At 33.9% G+C, this 20,883-nt stretch overlaps 4 protein-coding genes and 1 non-coding gene across 13 annotated transcripts; 3 read left to right on the forward strand and 2 right to left on the reverse strand.

Annotated features, from left to right (window-relative positions):
- Positions 1-248: 248 nt before the first annotated feature.
- Positions 249-321, reverse strand: TRNAR-ACG (transfer RNA arginine (anticodon ACG)). Its single transcript has one exon. It is a non-coding gene; the product is annotated as a tRNA-Arg (tRNA).
- Positions 322-611: 290 nt separating this feature from the next.
- LOC133290610 (uncharacterized) lies at positions 612-5,351 on the forward strand. Of its 2 annotated transcripts, XM_061488725.1 has the most exons (9): positions 612-918; positions 1,099-1,625; positions 1,739-1,811; positions 2,561-2,641; positions 2,742-2,805; positions 3,796-3,883; positions 4,007-4,091; positions 4,322-4,401; positions 4,640-5,351. In XM_061488725.1, coding segments are annotated over exons 1-9 (1,143 nt in total). In that variant the 5' UTR covers positions 612-774; the 3' UTR covers positions 4,641-5,351. The 2 variants fall into 2 exon arrangements, with proteins under 2 accessions (XP_061344709.1, XP_061344706.1); XM_061488722.1 differs by having other exon boundaries at positions 4,322-5,351.
- A 1,842-nt stretch (positions 5,352-7,193) lies between these two features.
- Positions 7,194-11,905, forward strand: LOC133290627 (UDP-N-acetylglucosamine transporter ROCK1). 2 transcript variants are annotated; one of them, XM_061488741.1, is made up of 7 exons: positions 7,194-7,382; positions 8,092-8,140; positions 8,278-8,504; positions 9,488-9,686; positions 9,776-9,919; positions 10,898-10,972; positions 11,476-11,905. In XM_061488741.1, the coding sequence occupies exons 1-7, from the start codon at positions 7,258-7,260 to the stop codon at positions 11,635-11,637; spliced, it is 981 nt and encodes a 326-aa protein (XP_061344725.1). In that variant the 5' UTR covers positions 7,194-7,257; the 3' UTR covers positions 11,638-11,905. The 2 variants fall into 2 exon arrangements, with proteins under 2 accessions (XP_061344725.1, XP_061344729.1); XM_061488745.1 differs by having other exon boundaries at positions 7,360-7,382; positions 8,291-8,504.
- Positions 11,906-13,171: 1,266 nt separating this feature from the next.
- LOC133289742 (uncharacterized) lies at positions 13,172-14,612 on the forward strand. Its single transcript, XM_061487745.1, has 2 exons — positions 13,172-13,564; positions 14,461-14,612. Exons 1-2 carry the CDS (start codon positions 13,233-13,235, stop codon positions 14,513-14,515), a joined length of 387 nt encoding a protein of 128 aa, XP_061343729.1. The 5' UTR covers positions 13,172-13,232; the 3' UTR covers positions 14,516-14,612.
- On the reverse strand, positions 14,512-19,151 carry LOC133289684 (BTB/POZ domain-containing protein DOT3). 7 transcript variants are annotated; one of them, XM_061487707.1, is made up of 6 exons: positions 18,927-19,151; positions 18,692-18,761; positions 16,990-17,885; positions 16,162-16,384; positions 15,921-16,054; positions 14,512-15,014 (listed from the first exon to the last, which is right to left on the reverse strand). In XM_061487707.1, the coding sequence occupies exons 1-6, from the start codon at positions 19,061-19,063 to the stop codon at positions 14,621-14,623; spliced, it is 1,854 nt and encodes a 617-aa protein (XP_061343691.1). In that variant the 5' UTR covers positions 19,064-19,151; the 3' UTR covers positions 14,512-14,620. The 7 variants fall into 7 exon arrangements, with proteins under 7 accessions (XP_061343691.1, XP_061343687.1, XP_061343682.1 ...); XM_061487703.1 differs by having other exon boundaries at positions 16,162-16,435; positions 16,987-17,885; XM_061487698.1 differs by having other exon boundaries at positions 14,512-14,998; positions 15,926-16,054; positions 16,162-16,438; positions 16,987-17,885.
- Between the last annotated feature and the right edge of the window lie 1,732 nt (positions 19,152-20,883).

Below are 20,883 nucleotides of genomic sequence, written 5' to 3' on the forward strand. Positions count from 1 at the left end.
GAACTAAACCAATTTTTCCTGCTGAAAGAACAATTCGTGTGGGTCCCATTCATGTAATTAAAATAAAAAACAAAAAGGGCTGGTGCAGAAATCAATGGGTGAGCTGGTAACATTTTTTACAGAATACTAGTTTTCCCCTTTAATTTATGAGAACAAACTTAAACATCAAGCCTAAAATAAAACAAAATTGTACTAAAAAGATAAAAAAAAAAAAAAAAGTAAAACAAAATTCAAATCTTCAATGAAGACGACTTCACTGGGGATCGAACCCAGAATCTCTGGTTCCGTAGACCAGCGCCTTATCCATTGGGCCATGAAGTCTCACTGATAATGGGATTTCATTAATAATTTACGTAGCCTTTGAAGCTAGCAATACTAAAATTGACATTTTCGCGGTTAAGCTGCAGCTTTGGACATTTGCCGCTAGTATCCGAACCAAGGACCTAGGCTCGGGAGCCGCGCTGAAAGTGGTGGACCCAAAGAAGAAGTTTGGTGACTCAACAAAAATGGAAAGCGATTCTGCACCATCACAACTAACTAATCACAACAACAATAACAAGGACAAAACTATGCGCCGCCTTATTGCGTCTTTTAATATTTTATAAAGTTAGATCATAATAATCGAGTTTGCCGGAGACAAAAAAGGGATTGGGTTTATTACGTATGGTTCAGAGCATCACTCAAGGTTGGGAATATAGGAATCCCATGTTTTTTTCTTTCTTTGCGGTGGAAATTGAATCTTGATTCCTTCAATTCCATAAATAGTAATACAAAATGGGTAAAAAGCAATCCTTGCGGAGCAAAGCAGCATACTTCGTTTCTGATCTCACCACTGTTCTTCTCAACCCTATCTCTGACAACAACAACAACAACAACAACAACAACAACAAACCCTCCAAACCCCCTCCTCCTCCTTCCGTAAGTTCTCTGATTCATTCTCTCTCTCTCAAAAAAAATTAAATTACATTGTGTCTTATAATTATTGAATTGAATTGAATTAATGGCAATGTTTTAGTTTTTTTTTAAAGGCCTTTTTTTTTATTTAAGGGTATCCATTATCCTCTGCTAAAATGGAAGATCTATATGATTATTGTTTAGGAAGAAGAAGTGGGTGATGAGTCAAAGGGAAGTGAATCAGAGGAAAAAAATGATTTAGTTGATGGGCCTGATACTTCATCCTTCACTGCATTCCTCTTTTCTTTGTTGTCTTCTTCGGATTCTGGAGATAACAATGATGGACAGAATGATGATATAACTGCAGCATCAGCATCAGCAGCTGGTGATGATCCTTTATCAGACTCTTCCATGAAAGAAAATCTTGTTGTGAAGAAAAGTTTGTTTTCTAGGAGTAAGCAATCACTTGGTAGAGCCATCCACCAAGCTGTCAGAATGGGTGGATTTCGCAACCAAGACCGGAGAGATAGTTATGAAACCAAGTTTGATGATGGGCATGGTGTTGAGATGAGGCAGCTTCAGCCTGTTAAAGAGCCTGTGGTGGTACCTTTGGTTGATCATCTGCCAGAGATTTCTGAACCTTCAATGCTTATTTCAGACAATATAAGAAGTGTTGTGTATGCTTCACTTCCGGCTCTTATTCATGGGAGGAAATGGATTTTGTTATACAGGTATGTAAATATGTAGATTCGTTGGCAGACACGAGATTCTGCCATTCTGTGTTGAAGTTCCAAAATCTTCTTGTTGATTAATTTGTTCTATCACCTCTTTGTGTTTTATGCAGCACTTGGAAGCATGGTATATCACTTTCAACTCTTTACCGGAGAAGCATGATTTGGCCCGGAATCAGTTTGCTGGTACAGTTTCATTGCCCTTGAGCATATGTTTATCTAAGCATGTATTTATGATTTATCTATGTCTGTTCTGCTTTGAGAATTTTTTAAAAACAAAGAAGTTAACAGTCAAACAATCCTTTTCTTTCTGAGTAGGCTAATTGATGTTTGCTTGGACTTTATTTGACTGATAAATTGAGTAGCACATGGAGTGAAAATAGGTTCTGCATCATATTTAATTCCAATTATTTACTTTAAACTTCCATTTTTATTTCCAAACCAACAGACAGGAGGTACATATTTTAAACATGAACAAGCTTTTGGTAATTCGAATTTGCCAGAAGCAAAGAAAGCAACTATTTTGTTGGTTCATGGTGATTTTATTACGTTTTTTTTTCCAGTTTATATTTGTGACCTTGATAACTTTGTATGGATAAATGGCTGAGTTTATCTTTAATCCCAACAGTTCTAATAGTCTTGTTTGTAGTTTGTATATCAGATACCAAGTTTTGACATTGTCATTAATAGTAGCATGCTCTAGTTTAAGGTGACTGAGTTGAAGTCCGCTGTTGTAAGCTTACTGGTTATACAAGTTTATGCTGTTCAATTGTAAAGTCGCATCTTGGAATTATGATACTTTACTTTGGGTTGGCTCACTTTTCTCTGAATTAACAATGATATATGCATTATTGTATCCTTTAATCAGCAAGGCTAATTTCTGCACTCTTCAGTCCTGTATTGGTTCTCAATGTTTGCTATTCTGTCTGTTCCAGGTTGTTGGAGACCGTAAAGGAGCAGTGTTTGGTGGCTTGGTTGAAGCACCTCTTATACCATCCAGCAAGAGGAAATACCAGGTCACCTTTTATCCTTTCCACTGTCTGATACTGTTATCTGCTTCATTTTGCAATGATGTTACTTTTTTATTTTATCTTGTTGACATTAAATTCTGTACAGGGAACAAACAATACATTTGTTTTCACAAATACCTCTGGGCGTCCTGTTATATATCGCCCAACAGGTATCTATTATTTATCTTTCTTTTGCTGTTATAATTATACTGTGTTTTTCTTGATAATAAAATCAGTGATTAATTTGTTCTATTTGTTAATAACTTGTATTGTATGAATGACTAAACCACTAAATGAATATTTTAATTTGTCTATCTCAAAGCCATACTGACCCCAAAGTGGGATAAAGGTTGTGGAATGAGGAGAGAATTTATTTGAAGTTGATTTATTGTGACGAATGATGATGGTATTTTAATGACATATGAGTTCCCCATGGGTTTTGTGGTGCATATTTTGCAAATTATGCTATGAAGTGCGTTTTATTTTAAAACAAATGATACTTTTTTAGCTCAGAATTTGGCTATATTGCAGAATCCCCCCCTTCCCGCAATATATATATATATATATATATATATATATATATATATATATATATATAAATTTAGAAGGCTACATTTATGGATAATCATGAGATCATATGACATCTCGCTAAAGGAAATGTTTCTTTTCAACATATAGAACCAATTCCCATTGAGGAAGGCTTGATTTCACTTTTCTTCAGACACTCACGCCAGAATTTGTATGCTACATGCAATGATTTTTATCAGGCAATTAAATTTTAAGTCGGTGTCAGTTCATCTGAATGTCTTGGTAGATGAATTTCTGGAATCTTTAACAGTTTCCATAAGTAGAATATTGTAATAATTGAAGTCCAGTTTTCAATTTTCAAACGGTTGATATACTTCAATTTTAGTGGCCCACAAAAAGTTGATGTAGTATGTTTGTTTGAGATTCAGCAGAGTAATTTTGTGAGATTCAGTATCAGTACGAGGCTTTACTTAAGCTTTGAAATGTGATAAGTTAAAATTACACACTTGTAACCCCCACCTTAGCACTCGATCTCCATGATGGCAGAATGTGAATATCTGGCTCGGTTTGGAGTTCCAAATGCTGCTTCTCTTCTATTGACTAGCTATGCTGAATTAACCACAATATTGCAGGAGTAAATCGCTACTTCACACTTTGCACCACTAACTTTCTAGCGATTGGTGGGGGAGGTCATTTTGCGCTTTATTTGGATGGTGATCTGTAAGAACTTTGTACTTTCAGTATGCTATCTTTATTTTTTTCCTCTCTCGAACTAATTATTAGCTGCTTTCTATATCATCTGCTTGAGCTTTTTTTCTTTTTCTTTTTTTACATCTACTCAAGATTGAATGGGTCAAGTTCGGTCTCAGAAACTTACGGGAATCCTTGCCTTGCACATTCTCAAGACTTTGAAGTGAAGGAAGTAGAGGTACACGTAAAGCTCCCCTATCTACCCTCACCCCTCACTCACACATTCACCTGAACCTTCCCAACCCTTTGTTTTTTTTCTTCCTTTGATCTATTTGTTCCAGCTGAGTAGTTGGCCACCAAATCTATTAATTGAAGAGATATTTACCTAAAGCAAAAGTAAAAAAATAAAAAACTTTTTATCAAAAATAAATAAATAACTGATCAGCAAATGCTCTTTCATCCATGCAGTTGTGGGGCTTTGTATTTCCCTCAAAGTATGAGGAAATAGTGGCATTGAGCAGAACGGGGGCACCTGGGATCTGTCGCTGGTAAATATCTCTGAATATGTTTCATATGTTAGTCGAATGCCTACCAATTTTATGGAATGATCATGCTGAGTCGTAAGCCTGGCAATTTCCAACCAGTAAGGGATGCAAAGTTGATAGACAATGTGATGAAGAAATCTTATGTCTCCACCCATGTGATACTATGTGACATGCATGTAAATATTTGCAAGGCTGTATGTACAGAGATCATACACATTACAAAATGGCCATTTTTGTGCAGAATAAAAATTGGTGCAGATTTATGTGCTTGCATACTTAAAGCAGATGAAGGAAAACTAAGGATAACCCTATGGGGCAAGTATTTTTTTTTGTTTTTTTAAAGTTAGCTATCCTGAAAGCCTAGAATGGAAATGCTTTAGAAGAAAGTTGTTGTCTTTTACAGCCTGTACAAAAGATGTTCAGAAGGGATCTTTTTATAGGATGGGCTGTTTCTATCTCTACCGCTTCCTCATATGCAGCATCATGAGCACCAAGGGCGGCACGACTAGAGTGTAGAGAGGTCTTGATTTTTTGGCCATATGCTGCAATCCCATTCCACAGTTTTCTCAATCTGCATGAACACTAGGATCTCCTGGAACTGTTGTACCAGCATCGTTCTGCTCAAATGGTTGAACATGATCAGAGGCAGGTTAAGCAGGGTTTAAGTTTATAAATAACACACAAAAAGTATATATTTTCTTTTAAGAGCATGACAAAATAAAAGAAAATATATATTTTCTTTTAACTAAAATAGAAAATCCACCTTTGGAAGGAGAATCTCAAAAATTGTCCTAGCGGTCGTTTTCAGGATAAACAAAGTTAGCATGAATCAGCATCCGCATGTATCCTTGCCAATTATCAAAAGAAAAAAGAGGGTAGAAAAAAAGAAAGAAAAGAAGCTAAGGTTATGTGACCTGGCCATTTATTGACGCAAAATAAAAAGGAGCCAATGTATACCCTCAATGAGATTCTTTAAATAAGCTACAGCTCTAGCTTTCTGGTGATTATGATGCCTTCTTGTTTGTTAGCATGGTCCTTAAAGTCGGTACTCAACACCATCACCTCACAATATGTTCTATTGTCCCTCACCATCTGAAAATATCATGATCGCCTTTCTTCCACGGCATTGAATAAACAACCTAAATAAAAGCCCCCACCATCCAGAAAATAATAATAATAATTCAGAATTCCTTCAAAACATACAACTTCTCAAATATGCCGGCAAGATAAAGAGGATAAGCATAAGATAAATTTCATGTGATTAAAAAAAATAAAGTCAAGAAGATTATTTTCACATGCCAGTAAAAAGTCATTTACAGTCTTGTTTATATAGGATGTGGATTCTCTTCAATTTCAAAATAACTGCTAGATGTATAGTATATGATATCGTCATTTGGTTTATTAAATTGTAACTTCTAAAAAAATTATGATCAAGTCATTTGATTTATTGAATTATAACTTTTTTAAAAAATTATTATACAAGAAAATGTATTCAAGTATAAGAACCTCTTGCAAATTTAAAACAAGCAGATGATCTCATGCATCCATTTACCTCCTTTTTTAGCTGCAAAATTGGTGCCAGCGAGATTAGAGGTTGGGTGGAGAGAAAAGAAGGAGACATCAGAATTTTCTCCTTATTTGTATATAAAAGAAGGCAAAAATATTTATGCAGTTGTGGTAGAAAAATTTTGTCTGTCACATATATAAAATTATCAAAATACGATGTCAGATCTTGATAAAAAAAATTGATGGTCCTATTTGTTTTGTCTATGAGACAAACATTACTTTTTTGTCACAGAAAAGTAATGCCCATCAAAAAGAAAATTGACAAAAACATTTCGGCTAAACCACTAAATTTTCTGCCGAGAAAACCTAGAAAGAAGCTCTTGGCTGAAAGATCGAGAAATTTTTTTATAACATTAGACTAAATAATATATTTATTAAGGGTAACAGAAAAAAGTAATGATGAATAGAAGTATATCAATAACAAATAAATAATAATAGCTTGAAAAATATTCTATTATTAAAATTTTTTGTCTATATTAAAAATTATGAATATTGATTTATTTATATATCAATTTTAAATTCAGATAATTTTATATACAGTAAAAAAATATTATTATAAAATACTACCTGTTGACAACATCAGTAATGGACTTATGAATTATGAGTCTGGTAAGAGGTAGTTGTATGTTTTGAAGGAATAAGTATAGTCAACATTCATGTAATGCTATACTTAAACAATGTATGTTATTCTTAGCTTTTCTTCGTGTATAAAAAAAAATAAGTACAGTCAATATTTAATTTAAAAAAATTGACAATTCGAATAATGTGTACTATTCATTATCATATATGAATAAGTACAATTGATTTTTGGATTAATTAAAAATTTTAGAAGTTTAAGTAATGAATATAATATTATTTAAATAAAAATATACTTCATCACTCAATTAAATCAAATTAATTAAGAGTAAAATTTAAATTGAATTTAAACTTTTTAAAAAGTACAAATACAAAAAAAAAAATGAGTATATCACGTGAGTACAAATTGGGACAGAAAAAGTTTATATATCGATAATCTGTAAGATTAACTATACTTAAACACACACATTAGGAACTTTAGATATATCACATTTCAGAAGCAATTATAGACTGACATAGTCTAGTTAACTTTTTCTTTCTATAATTTTTAAAATAAGACTCGTTCAGTGTGGCTTTATTTATATTGTATAAAATTATTAACAATTATTTATTTAAAGTTGTTAAAAATCTTCGTGCGTGTGCTCCACTGTATAAACAGTAATGCCCCACTGCGACGCCGGAGAGACAAAATCGGAAGAATTAGAATTGAAGTGTTGAATGGCGCCACCGAAGTCCAGAGGGCCCACTCAGGCTCAGGGCATGGACACAAAGATTCTCTTCTGTTCCTTTCTCCTCGCTCTCCAATATGGAGCTCAACCTTTGATCTCCAAACGCTTCATCAGGTTTTCTTTTTTCTTTTTTCTTTTGAAGGATTTACGTTCATAAATTCAACTTAATTTTTTCCTTTTTCTCATGCTTTTCCGTTTTCTTCTTGATTCACCATACAAGTGTATTTGAAGTTACCCTTGCCAAAGCCAACCATCTATCACCTTTATTTTTATTTTTTTAATCCCGGACCTGGAATTTGGTCGTCATTTTTCGGTTAAGCATAGCAGATAATTAGTATTTTAATTATCGTTAGCAGAATTAATTATCTTCCAATTTATGTATGGCAGTGGTTGTTGGTAAAATTGGTTGGTACTTGGTGGATTAGGATCACAAGATTAACATAATTCAACAAGATAAGCTAAATGTTGAACTATATCAAAGTCGGCTTTTGCAATGGTGTCACTATGGAGGATATAAAATCCCACTAAAAACACACACACAAATGCACAGAAAGGAAAAGAAAAAGACTACAGACCTTTCTATTTTCTTTAATAAGTCTCTAAACAATAGAAGAGATCCAGTTGATCAAGTATAATCAAAAGAATAAATCATATGTGCTTACCTCAGGTTAAAAATAAACTTGTCCATGTGATTAATGGATATTAATATCTTAATTATCCTTTTTAAAAAAATTGCTTGTGCATTAAATCACTAATTAACTTCTTAATTGCGAATGACCATATGAAGCATGTCTTATTAACTTATTTTCCTCTCTTCCCACAGGCGTGAAGTTATTGTCACTTCATCTGTTTTGTCATGTGAGATTGTGAAGGTAGTTCTTGAACTGTATTGTCTTGATTAGGAAACCTGTACCTTGCTTCTCTTATTATTTATTGGGAAAAAATATGTATCTCTAAAATATTCCTTTTAGTTGGAAAAATTCATGCATCTCTTTAATCTGCCTTTTAGGTTATATGTGCAGTGTTTTTCATGGCAAAAGAAGGTAGTCTGAGAAGAGTGTATAAAGAGTGGACTTTGGTTGGTGCATTGACTGCATCAGGAATTCCTGCAGCTATATATGCACTGCAAAATAGTTTGTTGCAAATTTCTTACAAGAATCTTGATTCACTCACATTCTCAATGCTGAATCAGACAAAAATATTTTTCACTGCATTCTTTACTTATTTCATTTTGAGGTATGTTCCTGCAATTACAATCGTTAATTTTTCTGCCATTTATGACAAAACCCATTTGTTCAAATATGTGTAAGTGGGGAGGCTAAACTGTTATCGATGTTCTTCAAGTAAATGGTTTCACTCAGTAGCTGTTGTGTCAGTATAAAAAAATTAAAGTGAAAGTAATTTGTTCTGTGGAGCAGGAGTTGTCCCAATTTCTTGTGATTTCGACTCTCCAAGGTGTAACTTTGGTGTTGTTTAGGTTGTTTTCTTTGAGTCCAGTGATATTCTTGCACTCCGTGATTTTGGGTTAAGGCCAGAGATGTGCAGTTTGGTGTTTTTCAGCACCTTCAATTATATTTTGTTGGGTTCAGCATATTTCACTTGCTCTTTTTGGTGTTTTCGACGGTGTTGATTTCTCATTGGGTCATTTGGGTAGATCTGCAGCACTTTCTGAGGTTGATTCTAGTGAGACTATTCTGAAAGGCTTTTCTTCTCTTCTTCTATTACTGGATGGCTTTCAGCATTTCTTGTTCGTGCTTTTGCTTGGACATTGGATGGTTCAACATTGCTTCTTTTCTTCTTCTCTTTTCCGTATTTGGATGGTTCAACATCTGCTATTGTGCCAAATTTCTTTTCTCTTCTTGGTGATAGCTTCCTGTTAAAATGGGTTGTGTTATATGTTTTGTCTGTGGGTATGCTACTCATAGCAAGCTAATGCTTAGTGTTATAAGGTTATTAGCTTCAAGGAGAGTGTTAAGAAATTAGGGTTATAAGATATTAGTCTTCTTGTTTGTGGGCCTAGGCTTGTACTAGTAGTACTAGTTCTTTACCTAATTACTAGAATAAATAGGAGTCTTAGGTTAGGGTATTGTAACACATTACATCTATCAATCATATTTTCATAAACTGATAGCCATCTTATCTGTTTTCCTTCTTCCCTTACCCCAAACCTATAATTCTAACACTGAACACTTCAAGGCATCTGATAATAGTTCATACAGGCAAAAACAATCAACTCAACAAATTGGGGCATTGTTCTTGTTAATAGCTGCAGCAGTTCTTCTAAGCATTGGTGAAGGCTCTAGCAAAGGTTCTGTTGGTGGTAATGCTGATCAAATTTTATTCTATGGAATTATTCCTGTTTTAGTTGCTTCAGTTCTATCTGGACTGGCCTCTACCTTGTGTCAATGGGCCTCTCAGGTTACCAGAACTTTCAATTTTCTGTTCCGACTTAAGTTTCCTTGTTTGATTAATATTTATATTTGTCCTATTGATTCCTTCTATCACAGGTTAAGAAACACTCGTCATACTTGATGACTATAGAAATGTCAATTGTTGGAAGTCTATGTTTGCTTACCAGTACCTTGAAATCTCCAGATGGAGAAGCTATGAGACAACATGGGTTTTTTTATGGTTGGACTCCTCTAACTTTGGTAATGTTCTTACTGATATTTGACTTTTGTGATACGATTCTTGGAGCCATTAGATTGTTGTCATGCTTATGCATGTCAAGAAGCCAATACAATCATCACATAGGTCTAGAAAACTGAAAGGTTCAAATTTTGGTATTCTGTCCTCTGCTCCAAGCACAGTATGCATATACATGTAAATTTGGACTTGTACTTTTGCAGGATCAGTAGCAGTTTCCTTCTCTCTCTTTTTTTTGTTTGTTTTGGGAGAGAGAGGGGGGGCTGTCTTAGTAACAGCAGGCATTGGTTTACAGTTTATTGGTCTGAGTGATGATAATTAAATATATATTTTAATATTATATAATATACTAAGTAATAAACAAACACAAAATCATAAGAAATCGCGTTGAACAAAATTTTAAATTAGTATTATAGGACCCTATTATATGTCCTGCTGGATAGAAAGTCAATAATAAAAGGCTAAATTACAGCAATTCATGTGGGCATTTGTTTGTCTCAAAAGATGTTTTTGGTTGAATACTAAATAATAAAAAAACCTGTTTTCCACCACCAGCTATGGACCAGTTTGATTAGTTCTCCATCGATTCTCTCATCATTCGGTTTTCTGGTTTGTTCAGATCAATGACCTGACTGGTTCATTGGTTTTTTGGTGAAACGGCCAGTCCGGTCTGGTTTTTAAAACAGAGATTATGCCCCAACTGCATATTGACTTTCTCTCACTAGCTGACAAAATTGAAACGCCATACGTCTGTGGTTCAATAATTTTTATTTTTTTTTGTTTTATAAATTTGATTAAACTAGTTGATGACGAATCTGTAGTTAACTGTGCTAGTATGATTACAACTTACAAATCAATAATATGGACCTTTTTAGTGCCTTGTTCTGGGCATTTTTATCAATATGCAAGAGTAATTGTGCCTTTAATAGATATTGATGTACATCAACTTAAAAACGTTACATATTGTTTTATATTCATTTCAGATTCCAGTAATTTTCAATGCCCTTGGTGGAATTCTTGTTGGTTTAATTACAAGTCATGCTGGTGGTGTTCGAAAGGTAAGTTTAACTTTGTGAACTAAATTAGTTTTGGGAGGCTCTAGCCATAGATGATGGATAAAAATGGTGATCCCATGGTAGTTGGTTTTATTGTTAGTTTGCCACGTTCCTACATCATATATCAACTGGTTGATTTGGAGGAAACAGGTTGTATGCATTTGATGCTTTTAATATTTTGTTAAGTTTTACCATGGCTTTTGAGGGCTCTAATCTAAATTCTAATATACATGTTGCTGTTTATCAAGAGAAATTATTATTGCACTTTATCTGTAGAGCAGTAGATGTAGTAACTGCACAGGCTTTTGGTACTCAACCAACTAATTACTGATTCACTACCAGACAACATGAAGTTATTGAGGAACTTATGAATTGCCAGACATGATGGCAGTTCTATGAAATTTCAAAATCATTTTATGGGGAATATTGGGGTATAAAAACTCTTTCATATTTTATCTGTTTTATACAACTTTACTTACGGTGGCATTGATTCAATTTGGTTGCAGGGGTTTGTCATTGTTTCTGCTCTACTTGTTACAGCATTGCTGCAGTTCATTTTCGAAGGAAAACCACCTTCATTGTATTGCCTTGTGGCTCTTCCACTAGTGGTCAGTAGCATTTCAATATACCAGAAATACCCCTACCAGGTTAAGAAGAAGGAGTCATAAAATCTGACCAATATAGGATGGGGGAGTTATTACATTAGTTCCCCACTCACACTCCTTTGTTTTTTATCTAGAATATAAAGCATCTAGTAAATGATAGAAAGCAAGCATTATTTTCAATGTCTTAAGAGTTTTCCTTCTATTAATATTCTGGAACTTTGGAATGAGTCATTTATTTTGGTCTCCTCTCCAATGTGTGGATAAATGTGGTTCAATTTAAAATTCGCGTTGTAGAAGACAATGCCGGTATAACCTTTGGTGATAATGAAATTTACGCAGAAAAATATTTATTGTAGTTTAATCCTTATCTCTAATGAGCTGAAATACTATTGGTACAGTTCTGCAATGCAATGGGTAGAGGCTGACTGAAAGTTAAAATATAATTCAATGCAGTGATAGGGGAGTGCTTCCTCCATGAACTTCGATTCTGTCCTATTTTTTAGCGTAACTTTCAGTCATACTTTTTAACTGCTTCATCCATCTTTAAATAGTAAAAGCATATATAGGTCAGTGTCATGACGTTCATATAAAGCAGAGAAATGGATAAAAAAGTTCACCCTTGAAGGAATTTGAATTGGAGCTCTTTTCCGTTATTTATGATGAGAAATTCTTTGTATATCTCACTCTAGATTCTTGGTTGAAAGGGTCCGTATATTTTACTGATTTTTGACTTGTCAATATTAGCTTGCGAGCAGGAGAAATCTCACAAAGTCTCGTATAATATCCCCGTTTCTTCTGCTCCCACTCACTCCGGAAGCGTTCTTGAGTTGTTGAACGCTTGAGATGACACTAGAGGTTGGTGTTTAACGTTGTTCTTCTTACCAATTATGGTAATGATACTCGAAAGCTGCCGTTGGTAGCTAAGATTCGAGTCCTTTTACAGAAAGAGTGGACTGTCCTACTGAACAATATTCCTAGGAGTTGCAACACTTGTGCGGATTGGATTGCAAAGAAGGCTTTGGAGGATTCTCATGGTATCAACCTTATTCCATCCCCACATAGTGAACTATTAAATCTCCTTGCTGCAGACATTTTGGATCCGGGGCTGCACTTGGTTATAGATAGCAGAATGATAGGATGATGTTCGCTTCCTGTTTTTCTGTTAGTTTTCTGTTTGCTGTTAGGTTCCTTGCTGTTTCTGTTTTTCCCTTTCCTGTCTTAGTCTGCATTGGTTATTCTGTTTCTGTTGGGGCTTGTCCCCTTTATGATATCAAAAAAAAAAAAAAAAGAAAGGCGTTGGTTTAAGAAAATTATTATCTACAAAATAATAATTTAAAATTACAAAAAAGATATAGTCAAGAAAACAGTAATTCAAAATTACAAAAAGAATATTTTAACTAAAAGTAAACAAATTATGTTAACTAACATATAAATGTGCGTTAAAATATGAAATATTTTTAAAGTAATGTAATAACAAATATTGTTTTTTATTCTTTAACCCGTACTCTTAAAAAGCACAATTAACAAATGGAGGAAAAAACAAAACAAAACAAAAAGACAAAAACAGGGGGCAGCGTTGATAAGCGGAAGAGGGTTTTTGGGCAATTTGGCAGGGTTTAAGGAGGGAATCAGAGAGATTGTAAGAGAGGGTTCAAAAGATGATGGCAAATCTTTTAGACCTAAAAATGATACCGCTCATGCCCACCACAGCCTCATCGGTCATCAAAGAAATCGCATTTAAGACAAACCCTTCAGCTTCCAAGGTCGAAATCAAGCGTGTCCTTGAATCCTTCTATGGCTTAGAGGTCCAAAAGGTGCGAACTTTGAACATGAAGGGCAAAAAGAAGAATCACGCTGCTGGCACCTTGTACGCAAAACCCAATTACAAGAAGGCCTATGTCACCCTCAAGAAACCGCTTTCTGACCACCCCTTATTTACCGCTACCAATACCGTCGAAGCCGACAAGAACAAGATGTTGACCCTTGCTAGGTAGTTATGGGGGACATGTTGGTTTGAATGCTCTGCTGTTTTTTCTTTTTTGGATTTTTTTTTTGTTCCATTTGGATGTGGAAAAAATAGGATGGTCCAGTGGTTTGTTGGAGTTTATTGATTAATGAGGATTATGCTGTTCGTTAGTGAATAAGAATTTTTACTTTTGATATTTTGCTATGCATTGCTTCAGCTCTTTACATCCAAATATGGTGTCTATAAGCCATTCAAAACTATTATCCCAGGTCCAAAGTTGTGGTTGCGGTATTTTTCTTTTTTCAGTTTAATTTTACATTGATGTTTAAGATGATAGATTAATATATTTATTTTAAAAAAATGATAATTTAAATTGCTATAATTTATTTTTGCCCATGTATGAATAGAAATAATAAAGATGTAAAACCTGGGGATTTTTTAGTATGGAAGTTTGAAGGCTGTGTGCAGTTTTGTTGTTTACCATGAACATCAAGAATTTCGTCCAAATAAATCATTGTAATTAGATGTTAGAGTAAACAACAGTACGTCTATGACTCAAGGAGGCAAGAATCTGTATTTCTGAAATGACTGAGTGCTCAGCCAATAGAAGGAACTTGTTAATTACTAAACCAGTGTAAGCAAGCATTCTAAATGAAAACCTGATCACGAATTGTTTAATCAAGCATCACATTTCCTATATTTTGAATTCTTATAGATTATTTCCTCTGAAGCTTCGTTTTCCTGCAAACTAGAGTATTTTGTTTTCCTTTCATCTGCATCTTTTATGGTTCATTGCTAAACTTGTAAGTTGATGTTCTATCAGCTGAATGTTCTTGGTGTTCATGAGCTTGTATAAATAATCTAGTCACTTGAGAAAATAATTCCATTTTCTTCTTATGTATGTATTGCTTGTATTGCAGCATTTGGAAGCCTTTGTATATGGAAGCTGCAGATAAAGAACTTTCCTGTCTTTGAAGTCAACAATATCTTTAGATATAAAATTTAGACTATATGCTTCATATAAAAATGGCTAGATAGGTGTTTTGCTACATAATTTTTTATGTTGAAAATGAAATACTTTTAAGACATTGAGACCCTTCTTCTAGGGGTTCCTTTATGTCGTACGGGGTTTGATGACTTGGGTATATCCTGACCATTTTCAGTTTCATCCCCTGCTGTTTTTGTATGAAAGGACTTTTTAATCTTCCTCCAATTTAAACTCCAGCCTGATAAATTCTTTGGCTTGTTGCTTAACTTTTCATACTCCTGTTGCAACTCAAAGTAGTCACTCTGCAGTTCTACCATCTTGGACTTTACATTCTCAAGTTCTGCTTTGAGTGATTTAATGTCCAGAGCTGCAGATATCTGGTTTCCATCATGTTCAGAGTTGATTCCATTTTGTGCTGGCTCCTTCTCTTGCATTGCTGCCCTCATCTTTACTTGCTCTGAAAATAGAACCTGCATGTCTAGTTTTCTTTCGTTCAGGTGAAAACTTTTAAGCTGAACCACCAATTTGGTCATATTAGCTCTAAAAATGCTGTGGGACTTTGACTATCAATTCATCCACTTGTTATGCTACCAAACTATCTTAAATGCCATTTATATTATGTGAACCAGTTCTCCAGTGCTGTATTGTGGAATTAATTATCTTATTAAAAATAAACTTGGAAATATATAGATATTTCTGTTGAATCTTCTCACTCGATGATTATGTCTTTTGTCAACATTTCTGGTCTTTAAATTGCTCTACCGAACAAAATTCTGTTTTGCTGCAATGTCAAGAAAATTCATTTCTAAGTCACAATAGGTAAGTAATGGCATAAGCCTTGGTGTACTGAGGAAATATTTTTATGGTTTCTATTTTGCATTCACTCTTGCTATGTGATGGGATTGTTGTTATAGCTTCTCTTTGAGCACATGGTTTCAGGGAGGGATTTGGGAGCACTTCTGTATTGGTTTTGCTGTTTTGTTTTTATTTTTCTCTTTGTAAGGAGGATTTATGTTATCCTGCTTCTATGTGATCATCCTTCTTTCCTTCTGATACAGTTCCTTCTTTCATTGAAAAATCGCCTTTCACCTGGATTCCATTAGTATTTAAGGGATTTCCTTTTGAAAGTTAAAGTAAAAGGTTTGCGAAGATACAGTTTTTAATATATTCAATAAAATCATTATCCTAAATTGGTTCTAATGTTTTATTCGGTCACTGTGTTTCTCAATGGCCTTTAACAGATGATGCTAAAATCTGAATTGTGCGTTATGATCATCTCATCATATTTTTGTATGGAATCTGAAATTCTTAAAACTGGTTCATGATCATTTCTTCATTTATCATGTATGAAGCTGAAATAGTTGACAATTAGGTTCCAGAGATCCAGTAAACTTTACCTGGACAACAGTTCTTAGAGGCAATCTCTCGTTTTGTGCAGCATGCATGCATGCATCAAATGACAGTTTTTCACAGTTCAGTATTTTGCAGAGTCTTCTACGGTCATGCTCGGTCAGTGAAGGATGGGTCTGAAGAGATGTCAATATTAGCATGTCAAAACTTTGTTTTGAAATCCATTTTACAACACTTAAAACTGGAAACTAAAACACAAGAAAATAAGAATCAAAAGGATGACCTTGAGGTAGGTGTCAATGGCTCTATAGAGACCATCATCACATGATCGAGTATTTTCTGGTAGCAATTCAGCTAAAACTTGGAACTTGGTGATTGAAAGATTTGGATCTCTTGCAATTTCAGCTATGTAATTGTCCAAGAGCCTGCTAATATTGAATTTCCCAGAATTTTGTTGCTGATGCATCGGCTGTTGCTCATGCATTAAGAAATATTCAACAATCCGTTGGACTACTTCTATGTCTTGCATGGTGCATTCTTCAGATGAATTAGTCATGCTGCTACTGAGGCAAAAAATAATAGAAAAAGAAAAAGATAGAAATTATTGTCACTGTTCATTTTCATTACTCTTGGGTTCTTTTTTTATTTGGAAAAGTTCACTTTGGTAAGCATTCTTTATATTTCCACAAGTTTGTTTTTTTAAACTAACATGGAAATTCAAATTGAACACACATGTTCTTCTTGAACCCTGGTTCCCCTTCTAAACTACGTAATGACATCATAGTCCATATTGAAGAAGGATTACGGAACAAAGCAAACTCTGATTGGGAATAAATTATAAACAATCTACAAATAAAGAAGGGTAGAATAGTTATATTTGTTAGAAACTCTAACACCGTTATGGAGGGACTTGGATGGAAAAAAGCACATGGGTTAAATGATATATATATATGTAGTGGGGTAAGTGATTCAAAAGCAAACTGAAGGAGGTTATTTGAACTTTTCCCTTTTTTTTTTAGATGGTTGCAGAGTTAGATTTGACCTTTGGCATTAATGCCAATTCAACTGTGGGAGTAAAGAAGATGAAAAGAATGGTAAGTATACTCACTTGATTGTTTTTCCTTGATCTCCATTTTGATATCTTGGAATTAAAAGATCATTCACCTCAGCATCCTCCAATACCATACCCACTCTCTTTTCGAGGTCTGAAGTAAGAGCTGGTGATACAGAATACATCATGGCCATCTTTAACATCTGCAACAAAAACTTACATGAGACAGCTTCTTGTTGAGGAGGAATTATGCTTATTAGGCTTTCAATAATTGTCTTTTGCTCATTGCTGTGTCCAGTGCTTTCTTTCTTCTTCCCACTAAAAATACTGAATTGTAGGTTACTCTTTCCATGTCCATATCCTCTTAGTCCTTCTAACTCTACATCCATTCCTGGTAGCCATCTCTTGGCATATTGCATGATACATTTACCAATGATCTCTGGTTTGGTTCCTTTTGCGCTTATTGCTGAAATGATCCGCATAAAATGATCAATGCGTAAGTTTGCCACATCATTGAACCACCAACTTTCTTGATTAGCTACTGCATCCTCAATTGTGGGGTCATATTTGGAAGCCTTCCAAGCAATGGAATCACAACATCTTCTGACAATTTGGAGGTTTTCAGCCCATGGAGATAGATTTTCACAAGATTTCAGAACAGTGATAGTGTCTTTCCATGAAGAGAGCACAACAAATGTGAGGAAAGCTTCTGCCTTGGATATGAGATTTCCATCTTCTAGTTCTTCAGTCATCTCTAGGAATTCTGATGCACATCTTAGTGCAGCTATATTATCTGGGTTGAAGTCTATAGGGAGGCCATAACAGAATTTTAGAATTGTTTCAAATGTATCAGATCCCCCTGGAAAGTTTTCAAGCTTGAGCTCATTGCCAGAATTTGAGATCAAAGATTGAACTTCCAATCGTCCTATGTAGCCGCATTTTGATATCAAGGGGTACTGTTTCAGAGAAAGTAGCCAACATACGAAATGATGTTACAGCAAAAATAACCAACATACGTAGTTATTAAGTCTCACAGTGGGGTGCTTGGTTTATTTTTTTTAGATGATATAGTTTGATTACAAGTATAGGAGGTGGACGAATTCGAGCAGCAATAAGGTTGCTCCTTATTACCGGAAGATTATGGGTTTGTTTTTTGGAAACTGTCTCTTTGAAAAAATATAAGGGTCATACAATCGATACTCACCTCTACTCTCTTGCAAGTCAGGAAGTCTTATGCACTGAGATTTGTCTTTTTATATTTTCATTACAAAAATATAACCATTTCTTATTCTATTTCTTGTTTTTTAGATTTTGTGAAGAAAATGATGAAAATAATAATTTTTTAATTTTTCACTTTTTTTTTACAAAAAGTTAAAAATAAAAATAATGTGGTAGCTTTCGTAATTATCAGTGAAAAACATATCAATTGAAAATGTAATAAAACAAACCAAACATCCGGTTACTATCCCCTATTTTCTGTTCTTTCTCTCCTAAGGAACTTTTTTTTCTTTCTATTAAAAAACGGGGAGAGAAAAAATGACACCTGCAGACACAAATACACACAATAGGAAGAAAAGGAATGAGTGGTTCTTATGCTCCCTATGATAGAATTGTGCTTCACACCAGTCAGTGTCACTCATTGAGATGAAAGTCTGATAATAGATTAATAATAGACAGTGTTATGATGTTATGATTTTCTTACCCTCTATATACTCTGCTGATGATTTTTAGGCTTTATTTATCTTAGTATTTTATCTTATACCTTGTGAACACCATAAGTGGTTTCCTGAACTTGAACTGAAAAATCTGTTGGGATTTGAGGAGCAATGAACCTGCATAAGCCCAAACCAGAAAAGAACAGAAAATAAGAGAGGTGGGGGAGAACTATACTTGGTTAGACATGCAAAATTAAATTCATGTAGACATATCAAGATATTGTTACTACTGATTTTTTAGCTGTCTAATCTATAAAAAAAAGATGCTAGTTCTAGAAGTACCATGAATGTTCGCCTTTGAAGCTATCAGCTATTATGACGAGTTTGTTAGGAACTACAATGCTTTTGTCTGAAACTTGATCAATTCTATCAGTGTGACTCCCATGGTCTTGTACTTGGGCCACTTGAAGAGACTTCATGGTGAATCTTTAGCTAACTGCAGTAAGCTTAGGATAGACATCATTCTATTTTGATGACTAAATGATATAAGAGACACTGAGGTGTTGTCTAAATTAATGCTGAGAGTCGCTTCTGTGGTCTGTGGAGGGCTATAGTTAAGATAGTTGGTTGGTTGTTTCTTTCCTTCTAGATCATCAACGTCAACAACATTCTATTATTATATAGAAATTATAATTGTTAAATGTTTAAGTGAGGCCAAGTATATATATGGGTTTTATGTGAGTTAAGTGGCTTTATTTATTTGATTTGATTTTTCTCCTGAATGAGTATATATTTTTTCGGTGCTCCAATTGTATTGAGTATTGGATATTTCTTTTATTAAATATAATAAAAAATAATATTTTTATACTATTTTTACCTTTTTGATTATTTTCATCCGTATCTCATATTTTTTATTTTTAACAAGGGAATATGTACTGCAAGCTCTGTGCACAGTTGCGAAAGTATTCTTCTTGAATCCCAAAACCTTTTTGTTCTTGATATGTGAAAAAGAAACTTTAGTATGAGATACCTGGATTATCGAAAATAGATGGGAAAAAAATAAATAAAGAGGCTACTTTTTTTTTCCTTCGATAATTGTTAGAATTTCATTTCAGGTCATAACATTCACGGCAAAGGATTTTAACGGCTGAGTCAACAACTAGTACCTTAAAAAAAAACATGAATAAATACCCTTTTTGTCTCTAACAAAAAAATACGGTTCTCACTTTAGTCTCTTACAAAAATAAATTATTCAGTTAGTACCTAACAAATTCAAAGTGGACCTATTTAGTTAAAATCGTGGTCCCTCACAAATTCAAAAAAGACCCATATTAGTCCCTCAAAAGGACTAAAATGGGTTCACTTTGAATTTGTTAGGGACTAACTGACTAATTTATTTTTGTAAGAAACTGGGGACCGTGTTTTTTGTTAGGGACCCAAAAGGGTATTTACTCAAAAAAAAACAATATTTACATTCAATTATTTGTGAAACATGAAAACGTAGTATTAATTTAAATGCATTTATTCCGATTACCAAAAGAAAAAAAATTCATTTATTCCATTTTTTTTTTACTTTTTTCAATAAACGCCAATTATTTAAAATAAAAAGTTAACACGAAAAATATGAACGAACAACGACAACAAATCTTTTAGGAATGATCAACCGAGAAGAATGATTTATTGTGAGAGCAAGGAGATTAAATCTTGAATAATCAACATCAGAAAATAAAGTCGTATGACCTTTTAAAATTATCATCTGACCTTTAAATAACTTTAATCTTAATCATTTTTGTGTTTTAATGATTAGAATTCGCTGTATTGTTACCATGTGTATTGTTGTAACTTGTAAGTTTTATACTTGTTTCTTCATGTTAATAGCATTAAAAACTTTCCATCCTTTTTCATTATCATGGCCTTCTTATCAATCTTTTTCTTTAAACACACCCTCGGCTAGAAAGGTTGGCAATTTATTCTACCCAATTCCTTTTCATCCTCTTCATATAAGTGAAAATTAACCTCTCAAATACTTTTTTTTGTGTCCAGTTTTTTGGAAATCGTTTTCTTTTCTCTTGTGACCCTCACCCATTTTTAGGGTCATAATACTTTGGAAAGTTTATTTTTTTGAGGGAAAAATATTTAAAGAGGGAATAATTCATACTCGTCTTATACGGGGGGAAATGAAATAAATCATTTTTGCATTTTATTTTGTTAATCGTATGATATATAGGCAGCAAAATTATTTCCTAAGAATGAAAGCACAAGCTTCAGAAAAATGAGGATTGCTTCATATGGTAAGGAT

This window comes from Gastrolobium bilobum, unplaced genomic scaffold, assembly GCF_033153095.1.
Source record: "Gastrolobium bilobum isolate Gb01-03AN ecotype WA unplaced genomic scaffold, APGP_CSIRO_Gbil_v1 utg4377, whole genome shotgun sequence".
Taxonomy (NCBI): domain Eukaryota; kingdom Viridiplantae; phylum Streptophyta; class Magnoliopsida; order Fabales; family Fabaceae; genus Gastrolobium; species Gastrolobium bilobum.